Raw genomic sequence first — 16,718 nt, forward strand, 5'->3', positions numbered from 1 at the left:
TCAAAAACATACACATAAAACAGGGGAGAAAAGAAGTATTGCCTGTTCTTCGCTGATCAAGTTCTGGAGACGCTCTTTAAGGACGGGGCCATGGCGGCCGCCACTTTTGGGATTAATAAAAACGACGATAGGGGTTTCACAAGAGGGATCATCGTCGGAGCGAGGCATTTGGAAATGCTGGTCACCGCCGTCGACGTCCTGTTTTCTAATGGAATCTAGTATAGCTAAGCGTAGATATTGAGGCATGGCAAGCCTTGCGAAATCTTGCTTCTCCGCCCTAAATGTTGTGAAATTGGAAAAGCCGCAACCCATGGTCGCCGTCTCCCTCGAGATGATACGCGTACCGGTCCGTGACGTCGAAGAATCACCGGCCGGCGTTGGCTTATCCATATCTTTTTCCATAAATTTCGACCTTTATTTTACAAAACATAATAAAAATATAAGAGTGAAAGGTGTATATGAAATATTTAAAGATTTCAGTGCCAGAGAAGAAGGAAGGAAAGGCAGAGTTTTTAATTTTTTTTCTTTGAGGTTAGTTTTTTTGAAAATTGAAAAGCGTTGCGGTTGTTAAGATGGCTCAAATTAAAAAGGAGTAGTAAATTACGAAACTGCCGGACAATTGTTGATGGTTTTCTGGCAGGCAGTTCATTTTCGATCATATTTGACTCGGACTTTATAGGAATAAAATATATAATGAGATTAGGGAAGGAGTAACGTTCAACAAATGGGGATGAGATCAAATATAATGTTCGGAATTGCATGTGCGTCACATAAGATTTTCTCCTACTCCCAAAGCTTAGAATCTGCCCTCCCCCACAACTTTTAGGGTTTGGTCACTCAACTTCTAGAGTATCTGCACTCTAGTCATCGAAACCAAAAATATTTTTTTATCACTCGACCGTTAACAGTATCATATTCATAAATTTTTTTAAAAGTAGACACAATTAAAAACACAAAATTTTATAATTGTGTCACAGCACAAGTGAAATTTCAGGACGGACACAATTAAAAAAATGAATAACTAATAGATGAAATTTTAGATTTTTAGATAGACACTCGCGAATCTCAATTGTGATAAAAATATGTCGTTGATGGTTATACCATTGATAGTAATTGATGTGTCACCCGTAATCGTTTTTCTTAATAAATTAATGTCATCCGACAAAATGGCAATATGTTTCATTATCTTTTAGATAAGAAAATGATGAGAAAATAATCTAATTCTTAATTTCATCTATTCTTCGCAAAGTAAGGATTCCTATAAACGATATGAAATCTAGCCTGCAACATTCATAATTGATATAAAAATCAAAGGCATAGGGCCATCGTTGGCACCACCAAACTCAAAAGAACATGATAGGGCCATCGTTGGCAACAGCCAGCTCAATGAGTCATGTACGTTGCATTTGGCAGTTTTCACAATCTTTGACACCGCCCAATTTCAAAAGCTGGAACTCACAGGCAGACCATTCATTTGGGGTTCGATCGGATACAACAAATGGGGGAAACAATGGCATTCCCAGAGCGTTTTCGAGAGCAAAATCGGCCGAATGGTGGATCAGCAGAAGGGTGTTTCACATCCTTTGATTGCATGCTTTATAAGCCATTGTGGGTGGAACTCGACGACTGAAGGTTTGAGCAATTGCAGATGAGTTCTACAACCAGATTAAGGTATATCTCTGGAGAGGGATCCTAAGGAGAGATGAAATGAGAAATGAGGTGGAACAGGTGGAGGGCACAAAGCGACGTCTAACACTGATGCGCAACATAAGAGAAACCGTTGGATCTAACAAAAACTTTATGTATTTTGTTGAATTGTTAAATGAATAGATGGATAAATATAGTAAGAAACATCTTTTTGTATGTCCAATTGGTGATTCAAATCATTGTTTACTAATGTATATTTATTTATAAAACATGTTAACCACTTTAAAACGGGTAATTAAGAGTTATCAGTTGATATATCTTCTTTATCTTAAACTATAGGTTCAATATCAATTAAGAGTAAAATTCTCCACCCCTACGTAGAAATTGTTAAAATAAATTATGTATAAAACATTTATATGCCCGAATGAGATTCAACTTACAATCAAAACCTGAGAGAGATAGAATTGTTCATGGTTTCCATCATCACACGTTGGAAAATACTAGTATCACCTAGGATGATTATTTTATTTGCATTCAATAGATTTGAGTCGATTTAATCTGATTGAGTCATTTTTTATTTTAAAATTTTAGATTTGAGTTGATTCAAATTTTTTAGGAGTGGAGTTGGGTTTGTGGATTTAAGTCGAAAAAAACTCATCTCGATTAAAAACTTAATGGACATGTTGTCGGGACAGTTCTAGTGGACGAACAATCATTCCAATCGATGGACCACAAGAGAACGATGAGTCGACCAACATAGTCCAATTTTAGGCCCATCAGACAGTTGATAATGGAGATCAGAGAATGAAGAATTTGAAGAGTCCATCATTGATTTGGGATGATTGAGGCATTTTTCGGTGAAACGGAGGTGGAATCACGTTTTGGGTGTCGAAAAGGTGCTAAAACATACTAAAATTGATAGTTTAGGTAATAAATATGTAATTTACCCTAAAAACTACCCCTTCCTAGCATGGATTTGTATTGAACTATTTTAATAAGGGTAAATTATAAATTTTGTAACTAAACTTTATCTCCTATTTCATCCGTTGTACTTTAAATATTTTCAATTTCCTCGCTGAACTTAATACATTAGATTCTTTTGGTCAATTGTTTCCTCACTAACGACGTATAAATGAGCTTTTATAAAGATGCATAATGAAGTCATTTTGGTGAACATTTTGTTTTTCTTTAAAACGACGTCGTTTTAACGCCGTTAATTATTTAACTGTGAAGTGACCAAAAAGCCTAATGTATTAAGTTCAGTGAGAAAATTGAAAACTGAAGATATTCATTTTTTTTCATTTTAATTTTATTTATATTATTATTATTATTATTATTATAATTATTATGATTATAATTATAATTATAATTATTATTAATATATATTATTTATTTATTAATATTACAAAACCCAGAGTCCAATAATCAGGCCCATATTACAGGCCCAAATCCAGAAGCCCAATAGAAACCCTAAACCAGATTAGGGTTTCCCTCTATCCAGCCGCCTCAGCTTGCTGCCGTTGGATCTGGCATGATCCAACGGTCCAAGAACCTCCAGATGCAAACCCTAGGGTATGATACCCTAGGGCCACGCGGCCGCCGCTGCTGCTCTCGCCATCTTCACCGCTGCCACGTCCCAACCGAAGGCTCCAGAAGCTCCAACGCCAGCTGTCCACGCCATGGCTATGGGGTGAGTCACCACTGGGAGTCCGGTGACTCACCGAAGGGTATTCTTTTACCCGGTCCGATGGCCACACCGGTGATGGCTATAAAGCCATCACCACATCTGCGAGCAAAAAAGGAGAAGAACGAAGAGACAAGGAAACAACAGAAACAGAGAGAGATACAAAAACTACCAACGATCCAGTCAACAACAACACAGCAACAACAAAAAAAAAGAGAGGAGAGAAGCTTACCAAAGAAGCCTTGACCATCGCCGGAAGCACTAAACATCGCCGGAGAACAGAAAATACCGAAGGTATTTTCATAGATTTACTCCGATTAGGAGTCTTTTTGGGGAAACAAAGGTCGGATTCGGTCTTAGGGTGTTTAGATCTACGTTTTAGGTGAATTTAGGGAATTTCCGACCATCGGAGGCAGTGGTCGGCGGCAGAATTCGCGGCGGCAGACGGCTGCCGGATTCCCTCCGGTGAGGGAATATAGAGAGAGGCCAGAGAGAATTCTGGCTCTCTCTGTTTGAGAGAGAAAAAAAGAAAAGAAAATGAGATAGCTGGCCCGAGGGGCCAGCCGGTTTGGGCATTAAATAGCCCTTCCCAAACGACGCCGTTTTGGGGAGGGCTATTCGTGTAATTAAATAATAGTTAAATCCTTTCCGCAGTCAGCTTAATTTGTAAACTTTACATTTTAGTCACTAAATCAATTTATAATCCTTTTAATTCGGTTCTTTAATTTTAATTTAATTTATTTTAGTCCTTTGTATTAAAATAATATATTTAGGATAAATGACAGATTTAATCCCTTAATTTTAATAAATAATATTTTAATCCCTAGTTTATATTTTTAATTTATTTTAATCTTATATTCGAATTTTAGATAAGTTTATTTTAGTCACTAAATTATTAAATAAGAAAATAGCATGTTTAATCCCTGTAATTTTGATTAATTATGAATTAGGCTTTTTAATTTTAATTTTACTATAATTTAGTCACTTATTTTAAATATTTTTTATTTTATTGCTTTTAAATATATAGCTCTAATTGTATTTTTTTAATTTTACTTGTTTATATATTTAAATATTTTTATTATGTAGCCATAAATATATATAATAAATAAATATTTATTTTAAATAAATTATTTTAATATTTATTTTTCAATATCGAAGAAAAGGACAGTCTTAATACAACTGGATGTCCTATTTTGGTATTTTAAAATTAAAAATTATAAAAAATATTATTTAATTTAAATTAATATTTATCAATATCAAAGAAAATAGTTGTCTTAAGGCACCTAGAAGTCCTTTTCTGATATTTTTATATAATTTTTATATAATTTTGAAATAGTAGGATTATAAATTAAATATATTTTGAATTTTTTAAATTTTAAATAATAGAGACAATTTATAATTAAAAAGTACCAATTTTGGGCGTTGTAGGGGTGCTAATCCTTCCCTAAACGTAACCGATCACGAATCCCTTTTTATTATTAAAAAGAATGAATTTTTGGTTATAAACACAGATCAGTTCATTTTTTTTAATTGATGTTTTCTTAAAACTCTTTTAAAAAATAATAATAATTTTTAAGTATTCGACCTACATGACCCAAAAGGCCGATGGCAACTCCCAAATTATTTTCCAAACCATTTATTCACATCCATTTTCCCGCCAAAATAAATATTTCGTGCCCGGACGAAAACCGGTTACGACAGCTTGGTGACTCCGCTGGGGACCGGTCAAACTTTAAAATCAATTATAAATTGTCTCTATTAATTAAAAATTAACAGTTAATATATTTAATTTTTAATTCTTTCTTTTCAAAATTTTTATTTACTTATTATTTTCATAATATTTATATGTTTCATTTTATTTGCAAGTATTTTATTTCATTATTTATTTTTCTGTCAAAGGTTTGAATATTTCTCCTCACGCACAACACTTGCATTGCATAATATAAAGCTCTATAATTGAGTTTATCCCTTTTAAGTGGGAGTGAAAGCGACGTCTTCGTGAGAATTTATTCTCCGTGTCAGACCTAGCAAGTAACTTTCGGGGTTCATATGCTCTATGTCTTCGTGAGAATTTATTCTCCGTGTCAGGCATATAGAAATGTATCCCCTCGAATTGAACTCGATCCACTTTAGTCTGTGATGGACTAGGATTGAGGGTTAGCAACCCAAGGGGGCACTAACAAGGACAATTCGGGTACCTTTATTCTTAGATCTGAAACCCTGCATATAATAAACCCTAGAAACTCTTCCGATCCGAAGTCATGCCGAAATTTTGTCCAAAATAGGTGTACACACAGGAGAAATGAATTCTAACTTTCCTGTTAATTTATTTATTTTCTTTACTGATTAAATTACATGTACATTTAAATTATTTAAATTTAGAAAAGCATGTTTAAATAAAAATATTTAGGTAAATGTTATTTCTTTATTATATAAACTAATTCATTTCTTTTTGTGTGTTCTTTATTTTTCTGTTTGCATAGCATCATACAGGATAAAAGGCATTGATCCTTGTGTTAATTGTCTCATTGGAAAGCCTTCATCCATGGATAAAAAAGTGTTCAAATCAAATAATTCTAAACTCAGAAGTAAGACAGTGGGCTGAGGACTTACAAAGACAAGAAGGAAACAGTTTGCAGGATGATTATGTATCTGACTTGGCCAGTTATGCTCCAGTTTCGCTAAAAAGAAATGATGTGCAAGATTTGCGAAGTATTTGGGAAAGTTGGGATTCAAACAAAAAATTGCAGTTTTATCAGACATACGGAGACATCCCATATTTGCTCTATGTCGAAGTTGATGATGACTTACTCAGAGCCCTAATTCAATTCTGGAATCCAGGGTACAATTGCTTCACTCTCAATAAGGAAGACTTGGTCCCTACTATTGAAGAGTATACAACTTTGTTACATATCGAAGGGGCTTTGGAGAATCGAATCTATTCAAAGTCAATTAAAACTCAACCCTTTCGAGTTAAATTAGCAAAGATTGCCGGGGTACGAGAAGAATGGGTGGCATCCCATACAAAACAAAAAGGCGAAAGCGAAGGCATTGCTTGGACCAACATAAAGAACTTATTCAGAGCCTCCAGATATTAAAGTACGATTCGATTTATTTGCTCTGGGTATGTATGGTATGGTCATCTTCCCAAAAGTATTGGGATATGTTGAAGCTGCAGTGGTAGATTTGTTTGAACAGCTACCGAAAAAGATTAATCCTGTTTCTGCAATCCTAGCAGAGACCTTCAGATCGTTAAATGCTTGTAGAAATATAGGAGGTGGACGATTCTCAGGGTGTACCCAGTTGTTATATGTTTGGATCCGTAGTCATTTCTGGAGGACAGAAAAGGTTTCATACCGACGCTTTAATACGGATTATTCACCATTAAAAGAATTTCTGGAGCAGAATGGCCGAAAGAAATTAAGAAAGATATGTGGATTAATGCCTTTCGAAATCTGCAAAGCAATGACATTGTTTGGCGAGCCCCGTGGCAAATCCAAAGGGAATTCTTTACAAATGTGAGATTACAATTGGATAATGCTGCTCGGATTATAGGGAGGAATTGGATATGCACCACTCTTGGTCATAAGACAGTATGAAGGCTACCAGATCAAAAAGAGGATATCTCTATGGAAGATCGCATTAAGGTGGTTCCATCATAGATTGAAATCCTGAGAGCTGAGTTTAAAGCAGAAAGAGAAGGCTGGTCGAAAGAATTAGAGCAAATGAGACAAGATAAAGCTATGTTGGGTGTTGACATTGACTTTCATTCATCACAATGTGCAATGTTGAGAAAAGATAAAGAAAAAGTTGATGATGAATTCAGAGCATTACAGAAAAATTACCAGGAGTTATATAAATCCCGGAAAGCATCAGGATCAAGCTAGGCAACAATACAGATGACCAGAGAATTGAACATTGAGAAAAGACGAGTTGAAGATCTGAAAGGAAAGAATAGCCGTCTACTCAAAAGCCTTGAGAAAGGAAAGCAAAAAAAGGAAGATTTTGAGGTTGACAGAAGAGAGCGATTATAAAAAACAAGGCTGAACACCGCGAGATCATGAATGAAATGCAAAAAGAAAGGGATCGAGCCAAAGATTTAGAAGAAATGAAAAATGACATCTTTGATAAATTTAAAGGTGAGAAAAATATCATGTTCAAGGGATTTGAATCTGAAATGAACCAGCTGATTGCTGAACTTGAAGTCAGAGGCCAAAAGATGGAAGAATCCAATATTGAAAAAGAAAAATGGGAGCTAGAAAGAAAAAATTTCAACACCAGACTTGAGGTAGAGCAGGAAGTGGCTAGCAATTGGATGCAAAGATGCAGAAACAAGGATGTTCAAATCCAAAAGCTTAATCAAAGAATACAAGAAGCACGAACAAAACTCGAAGAAGATCTGGATCAGTCTAGAAACAAAAACTCAGAGTTTAATGCTTACATTTTGCAACTTAAAGAATCATTGTTTCAAGAAAAGGTTCGTCTAGGACCTAATGATCTCAAAGAAAGTAATGAAGAAAGTGCTTCACTGCGAAGACGCATTAGAGATCTTGAAAAAATTATGCACAATTGTCAAGTCAGAATCACTGAGTTAGAGCAAACTCTTGAAGGAACGAATGAACAATGGCAAAAGTCAACTAATTTCTATGTGGAAAGAAGTGAAGAAAGAAGTAATATGGTGTTCGAGGCCATGGTACAAATGACCGAAGTTGCTAGATATGTTGGGGAATTAGCTGTTGAAGCCAAAATAATTGAGCATCACGTTGATCCAGTTTCTAAGATCGGAAAGAAGGTGTCATGGTTAATGAAAGAAATTATAGAGCTTAATAGGAAAGCTACGCCTTATCTGTAGTTATAAACTATTATAAAGAAACTTTTGTATGCCGATGAAAGTTGTTCTATGACAGTTAACTTTTTGGGATCAATACCTTTTTGCATACATACATTTTGCATACATTCATCATTCATTTCATAAATTTCTTTATGAATATTTTTTTATTTTTTTATTTTATTTATTAAGATAAAATTCATTAATTAAATTTTGGAAAAAATAATATTAAAAGATTTTTCAATCGCATTTATTCTGGCCAAAAGAGAAATACAACATCACTACGGTACTAGACAAGCTACTAAGAGAATTATGGAGGATAAAATACAACGTATTGAGGAACATCATAATAAAGAACAAGCAGAAATGAGAATGAAGCTAGAGAAAATGGAAGCCAATATTGCAAATTCACAAGACAGTATGATGCAGAAAATAGAGGATATGTTTAAAAGGCAGGCTATCAGTGGAAAATGCATGAAAATCCTGTATCTTTCGACCAAGAACCTATATATCCTCTAGGTTTTCCACCAGAACCAATTTATCACTCTGGTACTACACCCATACAAATCAATGCTCGTACATCAGCATTTCAAGAAGACAAACCACATGAAAATCGACAAGTGGATCCTGCATCTTCAAGTAAAAATCCGCTTATATCAGATGTGAAAATAGGGGATTTTAATACTGAGCATTTAATCCCAGATTTGAATGAGCTGAACGAGAAACAAAAAGTAAATGAAGAATTGACCAGACAGATCAAGAGCTTAGAAGAACGAATGAAATCCATGGAAAAAATGAATCATTTATGGGTTTGACGCTAGTGAGTTGAGTTTGGTTCCAGACTTAATCCTCCCCATCAAGTTCAAAGCTCCTGAATTTGATAAATATGACGGTACTACATGCCCTTCATCCCACATTACTATGTTTTGTCGAAGAATGACAGGATATGTGAAGGACGAGAAATTGTTAATTCACTGCTTTCAGGATAGTTTGACAGGACCGGCTTTAAAATGGTATACTCAATTGACCAAAGCCAACATTAGATCCTGGAAAGATCTGGCTAAAGCATTCTTAGAGCAGTACCGCCACGTAACAGACATGGTCCCTGATAGATGGACTCTCCAAAACTTGGAGAAAAAGAATAATGAAGCATTCAGACAGTATGCCCAGAGATGGCGAGACACGGCAACCCAAGTTCAACCACCTTTGTCAGAAAAAGAGGCCACAGTAATATTTGTCCATACATTGAAAGCTCCTTATTTAAATCATCTAATGGGGAATGCAACCAGAAATTTTGCAGATTTGGTCATTTCTGGAGAACTCATTGAAAATGTCTTGAAAAGTGGCAAAATTGAATCAAATAAGGGGTCTAGTTCCAAAAGACCTATATACCGGAAAAAAGAGAATGAAGTTAACAATGCAAACTCTTACAACAAGGATTTATCGAAAAGTGTTACAATAACCCATCCAAGGGTTAAGAAAGAGGAAACAAACACTAATCGAGCAGAGTCCAGAGGATCTCGAAAGGAAAATGAAAGGTTGTCTTTTACACCTTTACCAGTACCATATGTTGAGATCTATGATTCGCTGTTAAAAGTAGATGTCATACGGCCCTATCCTTTCGTTCCCATGCAACCACCATTCCCTCCTTGGTATGATACAAAGGCACACTGTGTTTACCATGAAGGAATTACGGGTCATTCTATTGAAAACTGTTTGGCATTCAAAAGGGTGGTTCAAAATTTGATCAACACTGGAAAGTTGGAATTCAATACACCATCTGCATCAAATCATCCATTGCCAAATCATGGAGATAAAAACGTGAATACAATTCAGGAAGAGAACAGAAAGAAAGCAAAAACTGACATTTCTGAAATTAAATCTCCTTTTGTTTGGGTATTCCAACAACTCTCTTTAGCCGGTATAATTCCACAACAATTCAGGCCAAAGCAGAATGAAGGCAAGAATTATTGTGAATATCATCAGCAGAAAGGGCATAAAATTCAACTATGTCATGAGTTTAGGGATTTGGTGCAAAAATTAATGAACAACAGAGAAATAGAATTCTTTGAAGAAGAACCAAGGAAAAAAGAAGATGATGTTTGCTCATCAGAGGATTCTAAACCTAATCAAAGAATAAATGATCCTGTGATCATTAATGTGAAATCATCTACGGTGATTCCTGCACCAATAAATCCGAAAGTAGTTATCACCACTCCTCTACCATTTCCATACAAAGATACCCGCAGGGTACCTTGGAATTATACTACCAATGTTTCAATGGTAGGAGGATCTGTTTCTCTAGAAAAAACAGAAGAGAAAATACAGAGTTTGGATACAACATCGACGTCTGAAGCAGTGAGCGAAGTCGGGTTCTTTACAAGAAGTGGGAGATGTTACTCTCCCGAAACATCCAATGCTTCAGAACAAGTGAAAGCAAAAGGAAAAGCCATGGCAATACCTCAGAAGGTATTTGATGATGAATCCCCTCCAACATTCAATGAGCCTGTGACAAGAAAACAAGCTCAAGAATTTTTGAAATTCTTGAAACATAGTGAGTATAGTGTGGTTGAACAACTACACAAACAACAAGCGAGAATTTCTATTCTTGATCTATTGATGAATTTAGAAGCACATAGAAATGCTTTGATGAAAATGCTCAATCAAACATTTATCCCTGAGGATATATCCCTCAATAAACTTGACAGAATTGTGGGACATATAGCCACTGACAATTACATAACGTTCACGGATGATGAAATACCGGAAGACGGAATGGGGTCAGTAAAAGCTTTGAATATCACGACACATTGTCATGGTCATGTGTTGCCAAGATATTGATTGACAATGGATCCACTCTCAACTTGATGCCTCTAGTCACACTACAAAGAATGCATGTGGATCAATCACACATGAAGAGTTATCAGAATGTAGTGCGAGCCTTTGATGGTACTCAAAAAGAGGTGCTCGGGAAAATGGAAATACCGTTGTTAATTGGACCAGTCGTGTACAATATTGACTTTGTGGTGATGGTCATCCACCCTACATATAATTGTTTATTAGGGAGGCCATGGATTCATTCAGCAGGAGTCGTTCCTTCTTCATTACATCAGAAATTGAAATTTATTGTTGATGGACAACTAATATGAGTAGGAGCTGAAGAAGAAATCATTGCGTCTATAACAAGTGATGTTCCATGTATTGAAACCAATGATGATGCACTTGAATCTCTTTCTGAGCTCTTGAATTTGTCAATGCAACCTTTATTGCAGAAGGAAGCAAAAATCCATATCCCAAATTATCTGATTGCACCAAGATGACGGTACAACAAACTTTAGGCATCGGAGCTAAAGCTGGGAAAGGTTTAGGAAAGAATCTTCAAGGGATTTCAGTTCCTGTCAGTATAAAGATGAAGAAAGATCGTTTTGGGCTTGGATTTAAGCCCAATTTTCAGCAAAAGAACAAAGAGATGGAAAGAAGATGTGAAGACAGAAAGGCAAAATTGAAAGGGGGAGAAATCCTTTGGGAACAGATGTTTTTTCCTCAGTTGAAGACCACATTCAGATCAGGGGGAACAATTAATGTAGAACAGCAGCTTGTTGAAGCCTTTAAAGAAGAAAAGTTGACGAAAGATCAAAGCATAGTTGAAGAAGCTATGAATGGATTATTTATCAACATGATCATGAATGACAACAAGATGGCCAAATACTTGGATAGGATTCACCCATGTTTTCCTGGAGAAACACTCAACAATTGGACCACTGAAGATCTTCCTATAGTTTTTAATATTAACGCAGAGTAATATTCAGAACTAATCTTTATGTTTAGCTCAAAAATATGAAAACTTTTGTTATCTTGTAAAGGAAATTATGTTAAATATAAGAAATTTTCTTTAAAATTTCAAATGGCAATCATTCTTTACATTTTCTTACATTTATACATTATTTATTTCATAAATTTAATATTCTTTCGGAAATATGTCCGACTTAAATTTGCAGGTGTCACCATGTTAATAGCATGTTTATTCCTAAATTTAATCAAGAGACAAATTTAGAGCAACCCATATGTCTGGAAGAAATCAATAGGTGTGAGGATGAACTGGAATGTGATGTTCCTACTGAACTATTAAGATTGGTAGAAAAAGAAGACAAATAAATTCTACCCCATAAAGAAGAGATTGAGACTGTGAATTTGGGAACAGATAAAGAAATGAAAGAGGTGAAAATTGGTACTACTCTGATAATCCAGATAAAACAAGAATTGATAAATCTCCTTCAAGAGTTCAAAGATATCTTTGCCTGGTCTTATCAAGATATGCCTGGTTTAAGCACAGATATAGTGATACACAAGCTTCCAATCAATCAGAATATAAACCGGTCCAACAAAAGCTCAGACGAATGAGGCCATAAATATTGTTGCAGATCGAAGAGGAAGTGATGAAACAGATCAATGCAGGTTTCCTACAGGCAGCTAAATACCCAGAATGGGTAGCCAACATTGTTCCCGTACCAAAGAAAAATGGGAAAGTTCGAATGTGTGTGGATTACAGAGATCTCAACAAAGCTAGTCCGAAAGATAGCTTTCCATTACCTCACATAGACACATTGGTAGACAATACTGCAGGATACGCATGGTTTTCATTTATGGATGGCTTTTCAGGATATAATCAGATAAAAATGAATCCTGAAGACATGGAAAAAACAACATTTGTAACCATGTGGGGCACATTCTGTTATAAAGTGATGCCATTTGGATTGAAAAATGCAGGGGCAACGTATCAAAGAGCCATGGTAACTTTGTTTCATGACATGATGCACAAAGAGATTGAAGTATACGTGGATGACATGATTGCCAAATCCCGAACTGAAGAAGAACATATTCAAAATCTGAGAAATCTTTTCCAGAGATTGAGGAAGTATCAGTTAAAGCTCAACCCCGCTAAATGCACTTTTGGGGTAAATTCCGGAAAACTTTTGGGATTTATGGTCAGCAAAAAAGGAATCGAGATTGATCCAGATAAAGTAAAAGCAATTCAAGATCTTCCACCACCCAATACAAAAAAAGAAGTTCGAGGCTTTTGGGAAGATTAAATTATATATCTCGGTTCATTCTCAATTAACTGACAAATGTGATCCAGTGTTCAAATTACTTCGAAAGAACAATCCTGAAGTCTGGAATGAAGAATGTCAAGAAACTTTGGATATTATTAAGGAATATTTATCCAATGCCCCAATTTTAGTATCACCAATGCCTGATAGACCATTAATTCTCTACTTGACGGTCTTCGAAAATTCGATGGGATGTGTACTTGGACAGCATGATGAATCTGGAAGAAAAGAAAAAGCTATTTATTATCTGAGTAAGAAATTTACTGATTGTGAAATTCGATATCCACTAATACAAAAATTATGTTGTGCCTTGGTGTGGGCTACTCGAAGACTCAGACAATATATGTTATACCATACTACTTGGTTGATATCCAAACTTGATCCTTTGAAATTCTTAATGGAATCACCAGCTTTGACAGGCAGAATGGCTAGATGGCAGATGTTATTATCTGAGTTTGATATTGTATGTCAACCAAAAAGCAATAAAGGAAGTGTAATAGCTGATTTTCTGGCAGTGTATATGAAATGATTATCAGCCTTTGAGTTTCAATTTTCCTGATGAAGATTTGTTATGTATATCCATGAATGAAGAAGTCAGAACAAATGACACATCTGCATCTTGGAAGCTTTACTTTGACGGAGCATCCAATGCTTTGGGACGAGGAATCGGGACATTGTTAATTTCTCCAGAAAATGTTTATTATCCCTTTACAAGTAGACTGGAGTTCTTTGCACCAATAAACATGGCAGAATATGAAGCTTGTGTCATGGGATTGAAAGCAGCTATAGAAAGAAAAATCAAATGTCTCAAAATATATGGAGATTCATCTTTAGTGGTGTATCAATTACGAGGAGAATGGGAAACAAAAGATCCCAAATTGTTGGAATACCGAAATTTTACCCTCGAATTAGTGAAAGAATTTGAGAGAGTTACCTTCAATTATCTCCCTCGAGAAGAAAATCAAATGGCAGATGCTTTGGCTACATTAGCTGCTATGTTTCAGGCAACTAAGAAAGTTGATATGATGCCAATCAAAATGCAAGTATATGAAATTCCTGCACATTGTTATAGTGTGGAAGAAGAGGTAGATGGTAAACCATGGTATCATGATATTCTGCAATATATCAAAAATCAAAGTTATCCACCAAATGCATCGGAAATTGATAAAAGAACCTTGAGAAGAATGGCTGCTGGATATTTTCTTGATGGCGAGATTATGTATAGAAGAAGCAATGATCAAATGTTATTGAGATGTTTAAATACCAGCGAAGCTAAAAGCATCATTGAAGAAGTACACAGTGGAATATGTGGAACACATGCAAATGGTCTTTCCATGGCCAGAAAAATAATGAGATATGGATACTATTGGGCTACCATGCACACAGATTGCATTGATTATGCAAGGAAATGTCATAAATGCCAGATATATGCAGACAAGATTCATGTACCCCCATCTCCTTTACATGTAATGACAGCACCCTGGCCATTTTCTATGTGGGGAATAGATGTCATTGTAGCAATCACACCAAAAGCATCGAATGGACATTGTTTCATTCTTGTGGCAATTGATTATTTTACCAAATGGGTTGAAGCTACTTCATATACCAATATTAAGAGGTCCACAGTCTGCAAATTCATAAAGAAAGAGATAGTTTGCCGATATGGTCTACCAGAAAGGATCATTACAGATAATGCTCTGAACTTGAACAACAAAATGATGACCGAACTTTGTGCACAGTTTAAGATCAAACATGCAAATTCAGTGGCGTATCGTCCAAAGATGAATGGGGCAGTTGAAGCAGCAAATAATAACATCAAGAGAATCATTACAAAGACCACTGAAACTTACAAAGATTGGCACGAGAAGTTACCTTTTGCTTTATATGCATACCGAATACTGTTCGAACATCTACTGGGGCAACACCGTTTTCTTTAGTCTACGGGATGGAAGCAGTTCACAATGAAGTTGAGATTCCATCGCTTCGAATATGAGAGAAACAAAATGGATGAATCTGAATGGATCCAAGCTAGAGTTGATCAATTGAACCTTGTTGAGGAGAAAAGATTGAAAGCTATTTGCCATGGACAGATGTATCAAAAACGGATGATGAAGTCTCATGACAAAAAAGTACATCCAAGAGAATTCCAAGAGGGTGATCTAGTACTAAAAAAGATCTTGCCTATACATAAAGATTTCCGTGGGAAATGGATGCCTAATTGGGAAGGGCCATACGTTGTAAAAAAGGCCTTTTCCGGAGGAGCATTGATCTTGAAAGAAATGGATGGAAAAATTATGAGAAATCCAATAAACTCGGATTCTGTCAAGAAATATTATGCTTGAAGAAAAAAAGAAAAAAAGAAAGAAAAGAAAAAAGAAAAAAGAAAAAAAAGAAAAAAGAAAAAAAAAAAAAAAAAAAAGAAGAAAAAAAAGAAAACGGGGGAAAAAAAAAGAAAAAGGGGGGGGTCAAGGTGAAAACTCGCAAAGGGCATCTTGTAACCAAAAGAAGGATTTGAGTTGAAAACCTGAAAAGGCGGCTCAAATGCAGGTTGATATTAGGCATCTGGCAATTGAACCCTCTTAAGATTTTGACAGTTTGGGAGAAAATTCACATCTACAAGCATTTTGACAACGTTTGAGATCTTCCAGATAAAAGCTTACATCATTTCTCTAAATTGTCAACTTGATTAATTTAGAAAAATTATGCTAATAATTTGTTGAGACATTTGAATTTATCAATCTTATGTTTGTCATAACTTTGAATACAATTCTATATATTTCAAGTCAATTTATTAAGATTCAATTTATTTTTGGAAATTCAATTTATTCTTCTATGAATTAACATAATTTTGAAATGAGTTAAAGATTTCTGAATATCACTTTATGTTAATACTTTTAAATACATGGAATACACATTAAGCAAATCATCACCATCTTAAAACCATGAACAATAGGGTTGTTATGCTAAATAAAACCAACAACAAGGTCGAATTCGACAACTCTACTCATCAATTGCTCCAACCGATCACCATTCAGTTCTTGCACATTTGTTTTCAAAGATATACTAAGACAGTAGAAGGCGACCTTTGCAGCAATGATTCCAGTAAAAAGAAACAAGACATTGATATCACCAGGAAACATATCTCTAGCAGATCCTTCTCCTCGTGTATGGTTTTTAGGGAAACCTAGAAGCATTTCCAACCCATCAGATTCAAGTGGAACAATTTTATTCTTTTCAACCCATACCAGATTCCATTTTCAGCACTTATCAAGAACATACTTCTGGACACTCGAAAGTGGTTTTTTGTCATAAGCTTCAAGAACCTTACAGATCATTTCTGTCAATTTGGCACTTCTTGTACATATTTATAAACAGTTCAACTTTGTTCTGCACTTCTTGTACATATTTATAAACAGTTCAACTTTTTCTTAGATTCCAAGAAAGCCATCAT

At 35.3% G+C, this 16,718-nt stretch overlaps 1 protein-coding gene across 1 annotated transcript; it reads right to left on the reverse strand.

The window, feature by feature from the left end:
• Nucleotides 1–430, reverse strand: LOC120177575 (diacylglycerol kinase 7-like). The gene has a single exon (XM_039183674.1). It carries the CDS (start codon nucleotides 400–402, stop codon nucleotides 1–3), a length of 402 nt encoding a protein of 133 aa, XP_039039605.1. The 5' UTR covers nucleotides 403–430.
• Between the last annotated feature and the right edge of the window lie 16,288 nt (nucleotides 431–16,718).

This window comes from Hibiscus syriacus, unplaced genomic scaffold (genome assembly GCF_006381635.1).
Source record: "Hibiscus syriacus cultivar Baekdansim isolate YM2019G1 unplaced genomic scaffold, ASM638163v2 tig00112293_pilon, whole genome shotgun sequence".
Lineage (NCBI taxonomy): Eukaryota > Viridiplantae > Streptophyta > Magnoliopsida > Malvales > Malvaceae > Hibiscus > Hibiscus syriacus.